The sequence below is a fragment of the Chiloscyllium plagiosum genome, chromosome 40 (assembly GCF_004010195.1).
Source record: "Chiloscyllium plagiosum isolate BGI_BamShark_2017 chromosome 40, ASM401019v2, whole genome shotgun sequence".
Taxonomy (NCBI): domain Eukaryota; kingdom Metazoa; phylum Chordata; class Chondrichthyes; order Orectolobiformes; family Hemiscylliidae; genus Chiloscyllium; species Chiloscyllium plagiosum.
In genome coordinates, this window is record NC_057749.1 from 21,026,948 (window position 1) to 21,044,566 (window position 17,619).

At 45.4% G+C, this 17,619-nt stretch overlaps 1 protein-coding gene across 3 annotated transcripts in view; it reads right to left on the reverse strand.

The window, feature by feature from the left end:
• Positions 1-17,619, reverse strand: part of malt3 (MALT paracaspase 3) — a 131,043-nt gene that overhangs the window by 19,200 nt on the left and 94,224 nt on the right. For all 3 annotated transcript variants that reach the window (XM_043680578.1, XM_043680577.1, XM_043680576.1), the window contains exons 12-13: positions 13,506-13,580; positions 9,567-9,694 (exon numbers count right to left, since the gene is read on the reverse strand). In XM_043680578.1, the coding sequence (XP_043536513.1) occupies positions 9,567-9,694; positions 13,506-13,580 (203 nt within the window). The remainder of the gene's footprint in view (positions 1-9,566; positions 9,695-13,505; positions 13,581-17,619) is intronic.

A 17,619-nucleotide genomic window follows, 5' to 3' on the forward strand; every position in this document is an offset into this window, starting at 1 on the left:
CTTACCACTCTCTGCGTAAAGAACCTGTCTCTGACATCTGTCTTAAATCTATCACCCCTCAATTTGTAGCTATGCCCCCTTGTACAAGCTGATGTCATCATCCTAGGAAAAAGACTCTCACTGTCTACACTATCTAATCCTCTGATCATCTTCTATGTCTCTATCAAATCCCCTCTTAGCCTTCTTCTTTCCAATGAGAACAGACCCAAGTCTCTCAGCCTTTCCTCATAAGAGCTTCCCTCCAGACCAGGCAACATCCTGATAAATCTCCTCTGCACCTTTTCCAATGCTTCCACATCCTTTCCGAAATATGGCGACCAGAATTGTACACAATATTCCAAGTGTGGCCGCACCAGCGTTTTGTATAGTTGCAGCATGATATTGCAGCTCCGGAACTCAATCCCTCTACCAATGAAACCTAACACACCGTATGTCTTCTTAACAGCACTATCCACCTGGGTGATAACTTTCAGGGATCTATGTACATGGACTCCAAGATCCCTCTGCACATCCACACTACCAAGAATCTTTCCATTGACCCAGTACTCTGCCTTCCTTTTATTCTTCCCAAAGCACATCACCTCACATTTAGCTGCATTGAACTCCATTTGCCACCTCTAAGCCCAATTCTGCAGTTTATCCAAGTCCCCCATACAACCTGCAACATTCAGCCACACTGTCCACTACTCCAGCAACTTTAGTGTCATCTGCAAATTTACTAATCCACCCACCTATGCCTGCGTCTAAGTCATTTATAAAAATGACAAACAGCAGTGGTCCCAAAACAGATCCTTGTGGCACACCACTAGTAACCGGACTCCAGGCTGAATATTTTCCAAGAAAATTTCTTCCCGAAGTTCCAAGGCTGGGTTTCAAAATCCTGTTCTTTCCACTTCTCCTAGGAGATCATGTGGTTTTTCCAGGGTATAGGGAAGGACAGATTGGATCACGTATGTACCATGATACACAGGGTATTGCAAGTGTGTAGGTCGAACTGCCATTGCCTGGAATGCTATGCTAGGAGTTGCACTCTCTTTAGCCCCATCTGTTCTGCATGGCCATCACACCAGGTCCATTGTAGGATAACCTTCCAGTACAACAAAAGGATGACTGTCAGTCTCAACTTTTAAATTTGTAGGTGCAACATCCCCATATCCATAAGAAATGCCAAGCAATCTGGAGAGGATAGATTGGGAAAACCTGTTCACCCAGGTGGAAGGATTGAGAACCAGGGGTTATGGATTGAAGATCATTGGCAAAAGGAGTAACAGAGGTCATGAGGAGTAAGCTCTTCATTCATCGAGTGGTTGGACCTGCCCAAGAGCTCAGTGTAGATAAGGTCAACCCAGACCTTCACAAGGGAATTAGATCATTATCTGAAAAGGACCAAAAGGCAGGGCTACGGAGAGAAGGCGAGGAGTGATGAGTTGCTCACATAGAGAGCCAGCACAGACACGCTGGGCCAAATGGCCTTTTTCTGTGTCATAACCATTCTGTGATATTATATCTCAGTACCAAACAATGTTAACAAAATGACCTCTTTCTGTGTCATAACATTCTGCAATTATAGCTCAGTCCCAAATAATGTTAATAAAAGCCGATTGGTTTGGACCTCCTGGTCATTGAATTCACTGTCCTTCGTCAACCTGCCTCAACTCAGTCTCCATTCTCTGGATGGTTGGGACTGATGGGCTCATCTCCAGCCACTACTATAAAACAAAATGGAAACTGCTGTGAATGTGTCATGTTAATCTTTCAATTCCAGTTTTTGGATGAAATGCAAGTAATTTAACAGACAGCCCAAAAGCCTCATTATTGGGAAACCCTGGAACTACTGCACATCAAACCTGCCTTCGGATTCAGAGGAACAGCACAGTCAGAGCAGACTAGCAGGGGGCTGGAGGAACACAGCAAGCCAGGCAGCATCAGGAGGTGGAGAGGTCAACATTTCAGGTCAAGCTTATCCTGATGAAGGGTCTCAACCTGAAATGTTGACATCTCCACCTCCTGATGCTGCCTGGCTTGCTGTGTTCTTCCAGCCCCCTGCTTATCTACTTTAGATTCCAGCATCTGCAGTTTTCTTGTCTTTAGCACACAGAGCAGCTGACCCCTGAGATTTGAAAATGAGTGTTCACTCTTTGGAAATATAACGAATGGACTCTGAAATCAGCTCAGGTGCCATACACTCCCACTGGCACATTCCACTTGTATGGATCACAGAATCATTCAGATGGTTCTTCTATAACATGATGGTAGTGTTCTTATGCAACCCCGTAAATGTACAAAAATTGCCCTTCAGAAACAGCACTTAAAGCATTGGTGATGTAATTGTGTTACAGCCAACACACATTAAAAGTTTGCGGTTTAGATAGTGGCCCCAATTCGGTAATCGCTTTACAGTGAATTCACATTAACAAAACACACCTTAAAGCATAATGATCAGTAGGATCCCTACAGTGCAGATAGAGGCCAATCGGCCCATCGGGTCTGCACTAATCCTTCAAATCTCTCTGCTTCCTCTTTTCCAAACATTAATCACTGCTGTCCTGGATCCCAGACTATGAATTTGACACTCACTTAGCTTAGTGTTCAGCAACTCCCCAAGATTGCGCCCACAGCACCACTCCTCCTCAAGACGTCCTTTAACAGGGAGAAGTGCTGAAATTGTCAAGGAACACCACAACCGCCAAGTCACAAGCCACCTTGACTTGGACTTGCTTCCCCATTCCTTCACTGCTGTAGGATAAAAATCCCAGACCTCAGTACACAACACTGTCGGACTGTCGTCACCACAGTGATGGCCCACGCCAAGCACCTTCTCCAGGGAACTGGATTTGAGCAATAAGTGTGGCATTTGTCAACACAGCTAATCCCAGAGAATCTTAAAACAAAAAGCCAATCCTTTCGATATTCAGTCTGACAAAGCCAGGGATAGAATGTGTTCATTGAACATCTCAGTCATGCCTTTGCATCTAGGTATTCTGTGAAATCAAACCAACCTCCTCCTTTTACCACCTTCTTACTGATCAGGTGGCCATACAGGACACTGGGATCTCACCCTGTGTTGGCTACTTGCCTTTTCTCATAATTCCTCTTTGCTTCTTAGCTGTTTTGCACCTCTCCTCTGAACCTTCTGCATTCCTCTTGATTCGTGATTTCATTTTCTGCCTGACACTTATCAAAAGTATATTTTTCTATCTTTATCTTAATTTCTACATCCTTTGCCATCCAGGCAGGCTCTGGATTGACTTTTTCTACCTTTCCCATTTGAGGGAATGTACTTCGACTGTTCCCAAACCATCTCCCCTTTGTAGGTAGCTCATTGTTTAGTCATTGGTTTTCCTTCTAACCTCATTCCAGACAATCCTTCCCAGCTCGGATCTTGCCCTATTAAAGTCTGCTCTCCGTCAACTGATGTTTCTCACTCTGAAATGTTGCATGTCATTTGCCCGAAACGTTGATTTTCCTGCTCCTTGGATGCTGCCTGACCTGCTGTGCTTTTCCAGCACCGCTCTAATCTTGATTCTCCACCATTATCCTAAATCCTATGATACATGGAGAACAGTTAGGAAACAGTAATCTGACTGACTCTTGGTCCACTTGGCCCACCTTATTTCCAAGAAGCTGGCCCAACAATGCATCCTTCCTTGTTGGAATGGGAACATACTAGTAACAGGAAACTCTCTTGGCCCTCACTGCCCATTCACTACAACTCTCCCATTGTAACGACTCCATAATGTTGACACTCTCTCTGTAACTTCCCTGCTGGTTTGTTCTTCTACCTCCTTCCCACTGATTGCAGATCTATAGACTACATCCCGCAATATAATTGTACTCTGTTTATTCCTTAGTTCCAGCTTAATGGACTCTGTGCGGAGACCCTCTGTGACATCTCTTTCTCCAGCACTGCGATGTACTCCAATACTGTTACCCTTCCTTTTCTAATTTTTCTCAATACCTTGTGCCCAGGAACATTTAACACCCAGTCCCAACCTTCCTTGAGCCAGGTCTCTGTTATCACCATAACATCAAGGTTCCACGTGGCGATCTGTGCCGATGACTCTCTGACTTTATTTACTATACTCCGCGTGTTCTCATATACGCACAGTAACCCTGCTGCAGACTTCATTTATTCCCTTCCTTCCTCTGACTTCACTTACTAACCAGCTGCAGTCTGTGCTAATGTCAGTGATCAATTACTATCGACTGCCCATCTAGCAAAGTTGGTGGCACACCTTGTGGATTCGTAGGTTCTTGCGTGGCCTGATGAGCCCATACTCCTTTTGGTCATTGCCTTGCGCGGGACATACTTTAACGTACATTGTTTGTCGGCAGATACACAGTCCTTGACAGATCCAGTTCCAGTGGCAAGGGGATCTTCACAACTGTGAAGGTCACCCTCCTGCTGCAGCCTCATCCGTTAACATCAAATACCTTTGGCCTTAATCACTATTGAGGCCTTGTTTTGAATTGCGCCGTGATTTGTTCCTCCCCTCTGACCTTGGCTGGCCCTGCCAGGAGCAGAGAATTCCTGACGACATTGCTCTTGGGATCAAAGGAACACCCAAGCCCCCCCCACTGCAGCGAGATGACAATCCACGGAGATATCTACACTCGTTGAGCCAGTTGCATCTGGAAGTATTCTGCAAAGTCTAGACTCGGCCTAGTTCTCTCTCGGTTCCCACATCCCTGCCAAGGTCCGTCAAAACCCTCCCAATGGCACGTGCAAAGTGCTCCACATGGAACTCAGTCCCAGCTCTGTTCAGGCTTTCTGCAGACTCTGTCCAGGTGTCCCAGGAATCTAATCCCTCCCTCCTTCAACATCTCTCCAACCACACATTCATCTGCCTTATCCTCCTATTTCTGCACTCGCTTGCACATGGCACTGGGAGTCATCCAGAAATGACTGTTACCTTTCTAGCTTGCTCCTGTTTGCAGGACCAGATTCCCCTGCCTACCCCAAGTCACTCACACCAACATGGACCTCCAATTATTCACCCCTCCCCCTGAAGAATGCCCTGCAGCCACCCTGTGACACCCTGGACTCAGGGAGACAACAGACCATCCCGGACTCCCATCTGCTGCCGTAGAAACGCCAGTCTGCTCCCTGAGCTAACGAATCCCACAATTTCTTTCTTCTTCTTTCTCTATTCGACAGCCCGAAACATGCTGCCCAAAAGTGGTGGGCGGCACGGTGGTTAGCACTGCTGCCTCAAAGCGCCAGAGACCCGGGTTCAATTCCCGCCTCAGGTGACTGACTGTGTGGAGTTTGCACATTCTCCCCGTGTCTGCGTGGGTTTCCTCCGGGTGCTCCAGTTTCCTCCCACAGTCCAAAGATGTGCAGGTCAGGTGAATTGGCCATGCTAAATTGCCCATAGTGTTAGGTGCAGGGGTATGAATGGGTTGCGCTTCGGCGGGGCGGTGTGGACTTGTTGGGCCGAAGGGCCTGTTTCCACACTGTAATGTAATCTAAAAAAATCTAATTACATGTAATCTAAAAGTGTGGCAGGAACAGTACTTCCAAAATAAAGAAAACATTGCTGGAAAAGCTCAGCAAGTCAAAGCAACATCTTTGGAGAGAAATCAGAGTTATCATTTCAGGTCCAGTGACCCTTCTTCAGAAGTTCCAAAAACAATGAACTGGACATATAAAATAGAGACAAAAAAAATCTTAAATGTCAACTCAAATCATTTCAGTAGCACTTGTTGTGCTGTCATTAATCAGCAGGAGGAGATAACGTTCCAGAGAACAATTGATTGAATTTCAATATGATTTAGCAGCTACCCAGTTGGCTAACGCTACATTCTCATTAGAAGGTTGAGTTTTACCGGTTCACAGAGCTGATATCCTCAACGCAAACCCATACAGTTTTCTAGATAGCGGAGACCGCGATTTATATTCAAAATGCCTTTTATGCACGGGTACTGCCAGTACTGTATTGCAGTCACTGCTGGAGTTTCAGACTATTTTTCGGAGTCAGCACTCTGTACAATGCAGAAGGAGTGCTGTATGCTGACCAAAGGCTTCTTTAAGAAAGGCCCCATGGCATACTTTCAAAGAACTGCTCTCCCCCAGCTAATATCTATCTCTCAATCAACACCATTTAAATATCACAATCTGAATGTCCGTCAGATCTTGGTGTGGGCAAAAACAGTGGTGGCCATTTCCTACATTACATTAACAAAGGTACTTTGAAAGGAACATTCAACTATAAAGTCCTTTGGGATGCCCCTGAGGTTGTGAGAGGATTTTTTTCAAACGACTTGCTGGATAACAAGCTCCAATCGGTTTAGTTGTCGCTAACCAGTTGTTTTTGGTTTTCTTTAATCTTGGCATGTACAATGTTGAAAATGTGTTGCTGGAAAAGCGCAGCAGGTCAGGCAGCATCCAAGGAGCAGGAGAATCGACGTTTCAGGCATGAGCCCTTCTTCAGGAATGAAGAAAGTGTGCCCAGCAGGCTAAGATAAAAGGTAGAGAGGAGGGACTTGGGGGAGGGGCGTTGGAAATGCGATAGGTGGAAGGAGGTCAAGGTGAGGGTGATAGGCCAGAGTGGGGGTACAATGTTGTCAAGGTAACGATGAGGCTTTGACACTGGTTAGGGAGAAGGTGTCACAGTATCTCCAGGTGAGGGCAGATCCACAAACAAGTTCAAAGGTTGCTCTCCAGGATGCCCCTGTTCCACCAACACTTCCATGAAAATAGCTCCTCTGGAGGGTGCTGTGCGTTGGGAGGCATAGTGGTAATGCCACCAGGCCAGAATCCAGAGACCCAGGCCAGAACCCAGGGACCCTGGCCAGAACCCAGGGACCCTGGCCAGAACCCAGAGACCCAGGCCAGAACCCAGAGACCCAGGCCAGAACCCAGAGACCCAGGCCAGAACCCAGAGACCCAGGCCAGAACCCAGGGACCCTGGCCAGAACCCAGGGACCCTGGCCAGAACCCAGAGACCCAGGCTAACATTCTGGTGACATAAGTTCAAATCCCATTGTGACAGCTGGTGCAAGTTAAATCCAATTCAGAAATCAGGAATTATCAGTGTTGCTAACCATGTACCCACATCAACTGTCCTACTCAAAATGAATATGTCCTAAATTTGTCTCAATTATTTCTTTAGTTTCTGACAGTCAGTAAAATGGTGCTGAATTGTGGCGACTTACACGCATCTCACTGTATTTTCAGAAAAACAAGTGACAATAAATTGCTCTTCTATTTACAAGATTCTCTGGATCACTATTGGTCCTTATCCTGTCTGGCCTACATGTGACTCCAAATCCACAGTAATGTAGCTGACTCTTAACTGCTCTCTGCAAATGGCCCAGCAAGCTACTCAGTTAAGAACATAAGAACTCGGATCTGGAGGAGGCCATTCAGCCCCTCGAGTCTGTCCCACCATCGCTTATGATCATGATTCATCTTTCTGGCCTGCTCTCCATACCCCTTAAACCCATTACTAATTAAAAATCTCTCTATCTCTTCCTTAAGCTTACTCAATGTCCCAGCATTCACTGGGGCCGGGGCCAGGGGAAAGAGGAGTGAATTCCACAGATTCACAAGCCTTTGAGAGAATTCCTCTTCATCTTGGCTTTAAGTTTGCCATGCCTTAGCTTATAGCTATGACCTCTTGCTCTAGATTCCCCACAGTGGGCAAAGTGTACCCTATCTCTACTTTGTCATTCCCCTTTAGCATTTTGTATTCCTGCGTGAGATCTCCTTGAAATTTCAAGAGACCTTAGGAATGTGCAACAAATGCTGGGCTTGTCAGCAATGCTGACATCTCATGGGAGAAGGAAGACTGTAGGAATGAACTACATTCAACCCACAGGGTTAAATCCTGTTCATTTTGGTTCAATATCCTCAATGTCAGTCTCATTAATTACACTTAGTCAATCTCTCTGGCACTGATAATTATCTATTCCAAGTGTGGGGTATTTAATTATGGGTGAAGATTTTTTTTCCCTTTCTCTCTCACTTTCTGTACACGATTTGGCATTGAATCTAACTACTCTATAATATACATTCCCTTCTCAGTCTGTTTATTTCACAGTGTTTCAGATGGATTAAGGACTCAGTCCGGTCCTGAATTTGCAGTTTCCTTCCCTGCGTCCTGGTTGGCTCCGGCCAGGAACATGCCAAGCAAAACTTTAAAATATAAACAACATGTTTCGAGGATGAGTTTCATTGAGAGCAGATGTCATTATATCCTCTGGCACTGCGGATTATAGCCCTTTGGTTCTTGGTAAATCTCTGAGGCCCTGATCAATTCAAACTTTGAGGATGTTTCTCTTTGTTGTTTCTTTCCAGGCATTCGTGTATCTATTTACATCTCCTGAGTTTGGCTATTTCCCGGTTTCTATCTGTAAACCATGAGTGAAAGAGGGTCTGTATCATTTGTATAAGAGAGTCATACAGCATGGGGGCACGGTGGTTCAGTGGTTAGCACTGCTGCCTCACAGCACCAGAGACCTGGGTTCGATCCCAGCCTCGGGCGACTGTCTGTGTGGGGTTTGTACATTCTCCCCGTGTCTGTGTGGGTTTCCTCCGGGTGCTCCAGTTTCCTCCCACAGTCCAAAGATGTGCAGGCCAGGTGAACTGGCCTTGCTAAATTGCCAACAGTGTCAGGTACATTAGTCAGGGGTAAATGTAGGGAAATGGGGCTGGGTGGGTTACTCTTTGAAGGGTTGGTGCGGACTTGTTGGGCCGAAGGGCCAGTTTCCATACTGTAGGGAATCTAACCTAAGCACGGAAACAGACCCTTTGGTCCAACCGGTCCATACCGGCCATAATTCCAAACTAAACTAGTCCCACCTGCCTGCTCCTGGCCTATGTCCCTCCAAACCTTTCCTATTCAAGTACTTACCCAAATGTCTTTTAAATTTTGTAAATGTACCCATATCCACCACTTCCTCTGGAAGCTCATTCCACACATCTCTGTTAAAAAATTACCCATGTCTTTTTAAAACTTTCTCCTTTCACCTTAAAATTATGCCCCCTAAGGTTGAAATCCCCCACCCTAGGGAAAAGACACCTGCCATTCACTTTATCTGAACCCCTCATGATTTTACAAACCTCTGTAAGGTCACCCGATAAGATCCAGTGATTCGTTCCAGCTCTCCACTGGCGTTTCCATTTCTTTGGCACTTTCCATGATGCCAGGATTTCCCAAAGGGTTTTATATTCAAAAGCATACAGCCTGGAATGCAGGTACAATTTGCAATGTAGGAAATGTGGCGGCCAATTTGCACACAGCAAGCCCTCTGAAAAGTACTATAACTTTTATAAAGGAGATTGACTGAGGGGTAGACATTGGTTAGGAAGCTGAGACATTCTGTCCTTTGCTCTGATTGGGATCTCCATCCTCTGATTATCTGCTATTTGTGGGAGCTTGCTGTGCGTCGCATGATTACTACTGTACATTATAACAATTGGTACTTTACAAAGTTCACTGTAAAGTACTGAGAATGAAAGCTCTTTCCTTTCTCTCATTGTACTCACAAGCAAGGGACAAAGATAGTCTCCTGCCTGTCGGCAAAGATGGTAAATGTCGAAAAGGATGAGTCACACCTACCCTCAGAGACATTCTCCAAAACCTGGGTGACTTTCTCTTTCTTCAGGATATGCCTTTTAAGGTACTTCATAAAGATTCCTGAGCTGTACTCTCCATCCTGTACCTCATAGGCTTCCGCATCTTCACACCTGTAATTCCAGCACAGATTAAAGATATTTTAACTTTCCCATTGCTTCCCACAGCTCCTTGCTGCCAAGTTTTTTTAATCGTTTTCATTTTTGGTCCCCTAACGACCTATCGTCTCCTGATTCGACAGCAGCACTGGGCGACAGATTAGCCATTGGCCACGAAAAAGCCACATGCGGCCAATGGTATTTTGGGAATAGGAAATGTAAAATGGCCCAGTCAATGCCATTAGTGGACTTGTGACCTCAATCTTCACCGTGAACATTGGTAAAAATCAACCTACACATCGGATTGGGGCAGGAGCAAACCATTCTGAGCCTGCGCTGCACTGAATAAGACCAGATTGTAAACTCAATTCTACATTCCCACCCATCTCTGATATCAACAATCTATCCAACTCTGCTTTCAAAACAGTCAAAGGATCGTGACTCTAGAATTCACGATCGCAGAGTGCGGTGGATGCCAGATCATTGAGCAAATTTAAGGAGGAGATAGACAGATTTTTATTTAGTTGAAGGGTTCTGGAGAGCAGGCAGAAAATAGAGTTGAGGCCCAGAAGAAATCATGCAATATCGTAAAGGATACTCTCAAGGGGCTAATTGACCTCCTCCTAACTCTTCAATACTTACATTCGCTGCTTCCACTGCCTTTTGAAGAAGTGAGTCCCAAAAGCTAATGACCCTTTTTATGAGAAAGAAATTCTCCGCCCCTTTGTTTTAAATGGGTGATTCCTTATTTGAAGCCATTATCAGCAGTTTGAGATTCTCCCATAGCCTGTCAAGACCCCTTAGGATCTTATTGAGTTGAACTTTGCTTTTCTGAACTCCAGCAGGATGCAAGCCCTAGCGGAGTGTAAGAGATTTGTTTTTTTTTCGCCAAAGAAAGAGATCACTACTTTCTCAGTCAGTGAACTGTGTTGGATAGAAATGTTTTTTTGAGGAAGAGTTGATTCGAAATACTGACTGTGTTTCTCTCCCTTCTCCACTGAAACTGCCAGAGCAGCTGAACATTTCGGATTGTAGACTTTAAGATGCAGAGTGGAATTAGGCCATTCAGCCCAATGGGTTTAGATTAGAGTGGTGCTGGAAAAGCACAGCAGGTCAGGCAGCATCCGAGGAGCAGGAAAATTGACATTTCGGGCAAAAGCCCTTCATCGGGATTCAGCCCAATGGGGTTACTCCAGTATCCAATGAGATTATGGCTGATCTGAAAATCCTCAACTCCACTTTCCTGCCTTTTCCCCCATGACCCTTGATTCCCGCACTGATTAAAAAAACTAGCTCAGCCCTTCGGCCCAACAAGTCCACACCAACCTTCTGAAGAGCAACCCGCCCAGAGCCATTCCCCTACCCTATATTACTCTACATTTACTCCCTAACTAATGCACCTAACCTACACATCCCTGAACACTATGGGCAATTTATCATGGCCAATCCACCCTAACCTGCACAGCTTTGGATTGGATTGTGGGAGGAAACCGGAGCACCCAAAAGAAACCCACGCAGACACAGGGGAGAATGTGCAAACCCTACACAGACAGTTGCCCGAGGCTGGAATCAAACCTGGGTCCCTGGCACTGTGCCAGGCCCAATTTACTCAATAACCTAATTTCAACAGCCCCCTGCAGTTACAAATTCCACAGATTCACTCCCCTCTGAGAGAAGAAATTCCTCATCATTGCTATCTAAAATACGTAACCCCTTTCTCTGAGATTGAATCTTCTGGCACCTTCTGTCTCCCACGAGGGACAACAACCTTTCCACACCTTCCCTGTTAAGAATCTTGCAAGTCTCAATAAGGGCACCTCAATCTTCTAAACTGCAACAAATACTGGCCCAAGCTACTTTAGATTCCTGCAGCTCTCTGCTTTCATTAGGATGATTTGGAGATGCCGGTGTTGGACTGGGGTGTTCAAAGTTAAAAATCACACAACACCAGGTTATAGTCCAACAGGTGATCCTGATAAAGGAGCTGCTGCTCCGAAAGCTAGTGCTTCCAATTAAACCTGTTGTATTATAACCTGGTGTTGTGTGATTTTTAACTTCATTAGGGTGGTGTAGGATATCTGTGATGCAAACATAGGAGTAGTGAAGCGTATTTATCCATATCGTGTCAGGGTGCACAAGGAGTTTCGTGGTTAGAGGGGTGTCACCGAAGCCATATTCACGGTTGATTAGCAATTTCTACCGGACGGCATTACTGCCTGGTAGGAGCACCCTGAGCTCTGCCGTCTTGTCGGAGATGTGGCTCGACGGCCGCGTCCATGCCTTGCAGACACAATCTTGTGGGTTAAGCCCCACCCAAGAGGCTGGAGCAGTCTGTTGGCTAATGCACCGGGTCAGAGCTGCATGTGTTGGAGGTGCTGTCTTTTGAAGCTGCATTAAACTAAAGCCTATTCTTGCTCTCTCAAGGGAATAGCAGAGACCCCCAGGGCACTGACTAATATTCCTCACTCAACTAATATTACCAAAGAAATGTTTCCAGTGTGTGTGTGTGTGAAATCAACTGCCATGTTTCCTTCATTCCAACAGTATCTCAAAACTGCTACAGTGCAAAGGAAGGCCATTTGGCCCATTGTGCCAGCAATGGATCTATCCCCTCCTGCCTTTTCCCATATCCCTGCACACCATTTCTATCCAATTAACCATCCAGTGCCCTCTTGAATGCCTCAGTCAAATTTTCCTCAATCACATTTCCAGGGAGTACATTCCATACCCTTTCTATTCGCTGAGGAAAATTGATTTTGCTCACATCACTTTTGCTGCAGAGGAGCACTCTACAGCTATAAGGGCTGAGAGACACAAGTTTCCATTTCCTTTTCACAGTTTAAAGTGAGATGTCTAGACTGGCAGTTACAAGACAGTTTCTCTGGTCGTGTCTGTGAGGTTTCCTCCAGGTGCTCTGGAATCCTCCCACAGTCCAAAGATGTGCAGCTTAGGTGGATTGACTATGGGAAATGCGAGGTCACAGGGATAGGCTAGAGAGCGGGGAGTGGGCAGGATTGGTGGGGTGCTCTTCAGAGGGATAGTATGAACTTCATGAGGTGAATGGCCAGCTTTGAGAAAGCGAGGACTGCAGCTGCTGGAGATCAGAGTCGAAGAGTGTGGTGCTGGGCAGTGGGGTTTTTGGTGCAAGTCCCAGAAACATTCCCTGAGGACCGGGACAGGGGGGAGAGGTTTCTATCCTTGTTGCGGTTGGGGGCATGTGGGAGATGTGTGGGAAGTGATGGAAATGTCACGTGGGAGGGAAAATTGCGGTCCTTTGAAATAGGAGCCCATGTGGGATATCCTGGAGTGGAATTGCTCCTCCTTGGAGCAGATACAGCCAGCTTCCACACTGAAGGGATTCTATGATTCCACTGCATGTCCCAGTTAATAAGGTCTAGGGCACTGTAAGCTTTATCAACTACTCCCTGGTGTTGTGTGATTTTTAACATTGTCCACCCCAGTCCAACACCAGCACCTCCACATCATGGCTTTTAAAGGATGACACTTGCAAGTTTTATATTATCCACAAATGTTAAAATGGCAGCGGTTTTACAGAATGTGGTGTCAAACTAAGTCAACAGAATTAAGGATACAGGTCAGACATGACCGAAGTGAATAAAGGCCAGGCTTGAGGGGCTGAATGGCTTTGCCCAGGCCACAGTGTCTCCGAGGTAGAGATAGATCTTCTGAGGTTGTGGAGACAATGATTGGGATCCAGGAAGGAAGGGTTCAGTCCTTTGCCTGACCTAGAAGGGCTGGCACCAAACACAGGAAAGGCACATCACTACCATTCACTCCCAGACTGGAATAGCAGAGGAATACTCACGTCGCGTATCCATAGACGATGTTCCCAGTGGGAGCAAGCGGCTGTAGGTCTGAGGGCAAGTATTCCTGATTATACCTGCAAAACAAATGCAGAAGGTTTTAGTGACATGACTCAAGCCTCTCAAAAGCAGACAGATGTGTTAGACAAAGAATGGATTTGAAGCTGCGATGTGGGTATTGCAAAGACTGGGGTGGGATGCAGGCGTACCTGTCCCGAGGCATTCTGGGGGAGGGTCTGCAATCATGTGACTCAAGGGAATCAGTGTGGCACCACCTGACTGGTTTTAGTCCTTAGCTCAGTTTAGCAGGTGGTCAGTGAAACGCCAACACAAAAATCCTAGCCCTCAGTTCACAGTTTGGTCATCTGGAGGTAGAACGTGGACAAGGTGCTTTCAGACAATAGTTTTAATCAAATAGTTTGGATATATTATGACATACCCCATAGCCACTGGAATTTGAAACTGGATGTTCTGAGCCAGAGGTAGGGACACTACCCCGTGACTCAAAAGCTCTTGGTGTTGTCCTATATATTAGCTGCTAATTGAGAATCCATGGGGCAGCTAGTTAAAAGTCATACAACATGGAAACGACCCTTCGGCCCAACCCGTCCATGCCAATCAGACATCCTAAACTGATCTAGTCTCATTTGCCAGCACTTGGCCCATATCCCTCTAAACCCTTCCTATTCATGTACCCATCCAGACGCCTGCACTTGTACCAGCCTCCACCACTTCCTCTGGCACCTCTTCTGTAATATGAACTCTTTTCAAGACATCACTATTTATATCCCCAAGTTCTCTCACTTCCACATTCTTCTCTACAGCAAATATTGACATGAAATATTCAATTAGCATCTCATCCATCTTCTGTGGTTCCATACATAGATGGCTTTGCTGCTCTTTAAAGGGTTCTATTTTCTCCCTGGTTACTCTTTTGCCCTTAATGCACTTTGGATTTGCCTTAACTCTAATTTGCCAAAACTATCTCCTGTCCCTTTTTTGCCCTCCTGATTACCCTCTTAAGTACTGTCCTTACAGTCCTCTTAGGATTCCCTCAGTCCCAGCTGTCTGTACCTGATATTGGCTTCCTTGTCTTAACCAGAATCTCAGTTTCTCTAGTCATCCAATATTCCCTACACTACTGACCGTCCCCTTCACACTAACATCTCTGGACTCTCGTTATCTCATTTTTAAAGGCCTCCGACTTCCAATCACCCCTTCACCTGTACCCAGCCTCCTCAAACCTACTTTCGAAAGTTTTGACAAAGGGTAGGTTAGACGCGAAATGTCAGCTCTTTTCTCTCCTTACAGATGCTGCCAGACCTGCTGAGATTTTCCAGCATTTTCTCTTTTGGTTTCTTTTATTTCGAAAGTTCCTGTCTAATACCGGCAAAATTGGCCTTACTCCAATTTAGTTTTGATCAGTTCTATCTTTTTCCATAACTATTTTAAAACTAATAGAGTTATCTCAAAGTGTTCCCCACTGAAACCTCAGTTACTTGCCCTGTCTTATTACCCAAGAGAAGGCCAGGTATTGCTCCTTCTCCAGTCGGTATAGCCACATCTTGACTGAGGAAATTATCTTGCACATGCTTAACAAATTCCTCCACATCCAAACTAAGACTGTCCTGTCCTAGTCTATGCTTGGAAAGTTAAAATTCCCAACCATTATAACCCTTACAGATATCAGAGCTCCTCTTACATATTTGCTTTGTAATTTCCCACTGACTACTGGGGGCCTGGAATACAATCTCAACGAGGTGATCACCCCTTTCTTAGTTCCACCCATATAACTTCACTGGACGATCTCCCAGGAATATCCTCCCTAAGCGCAGCCGTAATGTTATCTCTAATCAAAAATTCCACTCCCTCTCCTTTCTGGTCTCCCTTTGGCATCCATAACCCCAGAACATTAAGCTGACAGCCCAGTCTAACACTCAGCCACCTTTCTTATAAAAACTGTGATATCCCAGACCCATATTCCCAACCATGCTCTAGGTTCATCTGCCTGACTTTTCAGGCCTCTTGCAACGAAGTAAATGCAATTCATCATTCTTACCTCATTCTCTGCCAAGCTCTTGTCTGCCTTGTCCAATAGGCTTACTCCCCTTGTCTGTCATACCAGCCTCACTCTCTTCTCACTATCAGTTTGGTTCTCAAACCCCCAGGTAGGAAATTAAAAACCAGGAAAAGACATAGCCATTGGGTGTGTGATCTCAGTACCTGCACTCACATGGTAAACGCATGAGAACTTTAATCATTTTATGAACATATAAATTGCATTTGGTTTTACGTCTCACAACTTTACCAACAAAGTGTGTTTTTAACTCTAGTTCTAGACAGTTCTATTCACCCATGCATCAATTAAACATCTCTCTCCTGCCTTTAAGAGATTCCTTAACTTTTCATTCAAGTTACCTCACATGCCTATAAGTGAAACCTTATCGAGTCACTCCGAGCCCACACCAATGGTGGTTGACTCTCTGAAGTGAGGTAAAAACAATGACTGCAGATGCTGGAAACCAGATTCTGGATTAGTGGTGCTGGACCTGTCACGTGGTCAGCGTGCTACACAAGTGCACAATTTTGCTGAATCCCTGAAGAAAACATAACAACACAAGGTTCTTCCATCGCTCAAGAGTTTCGAGAAACTCTGTGCTGCTCAATTTCCTGGAACTGCAGCCGTTCAATAGAACATTGATAACATACTGGGGGACTACAAAGGTCACTGTATAGGCCAATGCTGCTTATTCAAGAGGCTTGAACACACGCAACAACAAGAACAGCCTCTTCCCGGCCGTTATTAGACTGCTGGGTGGACCTCTCCAACTTCAAACAATGTTGATCTTGCTTCATGCACCCCCTGTGCAGAGAAACATTATATGCCTCACTCTGTCCAAATTGCCTAAGATCTGGATGCCCCTGATCTGCCTGCATTGCCTTGCAAACAGTACTTAGGTACATGTGACTGCAATAAATAAAATGACAATTTTCAGCTAAATATCCATTTAATAAGGTTGAGGGGTTTGGAAAAAAACTAAACTCGCATCTATATAGCACTTTGCATGACGAGTGGACACCTCAAAGCTCTTTGCAGGCAATAAACTACTTTTTGAAGTGTTGTCAGGTAGGAAATGCTGTAGCCAACATGTGCATAGCATATCAGCAATGTGATGACGACAGAATCTGTTTTTTTTTTATTTGTTCATGGTATATGGGTGTCAGCATTTGTTACTCATCCCTAGTTCCTCTAGAGCAGAATGGCTTGCTAGGCCACTTCAGAGAGTCTGGATTAGTGGTGCTGGAAGAGCACAGCAGTTCAGGCAGCATCCAAGGAGCTTCGAAATCGATGTTTCTGGAAGGGCTTTTGCCCGAAATGTCGATTTCGAAGCTCCTTGGATGCTGCCTGAACTGCTGTGCTCTTCTAGCACCACTGATCCAGAATCTGGTTTCCAGCATCTGCAGTTGTTGTTTTTACCTCACTTCAGAGAGTCAACCACCATTGGTGTGGGCTCGGAGTGACACATAAGCAAGGCCAACTAAGAATGACAGTTTTCTTCTCTGAAGGACGCTATTAAACCAGATGGGTTTTTCAATGACAATTAAGAGCAACTTCATGGTTATTAGACCTTCAATTCTTGTTGAGCTCAAATTCTGCCATCGGCTCTGGTGGGATCTGAACTTGGGTCCCCAGAACATTACCTGGGTCTCTGGATTTCTAGTCCAGTGACAATATCACTACACCATCCCCAACTTCCAAATGTAGAATGATCAGAAAAGTTACAGCACCAAAGGAGGCTGTTCAGCATATTGTCTTCAGGCTGGCCTAGAGAGGAGCAGAGTTCTCAAATCTAACCCCAACTTCCTGCACATACCCTGCAGCACTGGAGGGGGGCTAACAGTCACAAGAGTTTATTTTTGAATGTGAATAGTTCTGCCACCACTAAGTTTCATTTCTTAGCTTCCTTTTAATTTCACCCCTGTTTTTTTTGCCTCTCCTTCTCAGCTCATGTTGAGCTCCTGGCGTTTGAGGGTTTTTTTTTTGCATCATCTGACTCCGAATGTTCTGACATCTTTGGGGCAAGGCAGGGAGTGGGGTGAGAGAGTGGGGGGGGG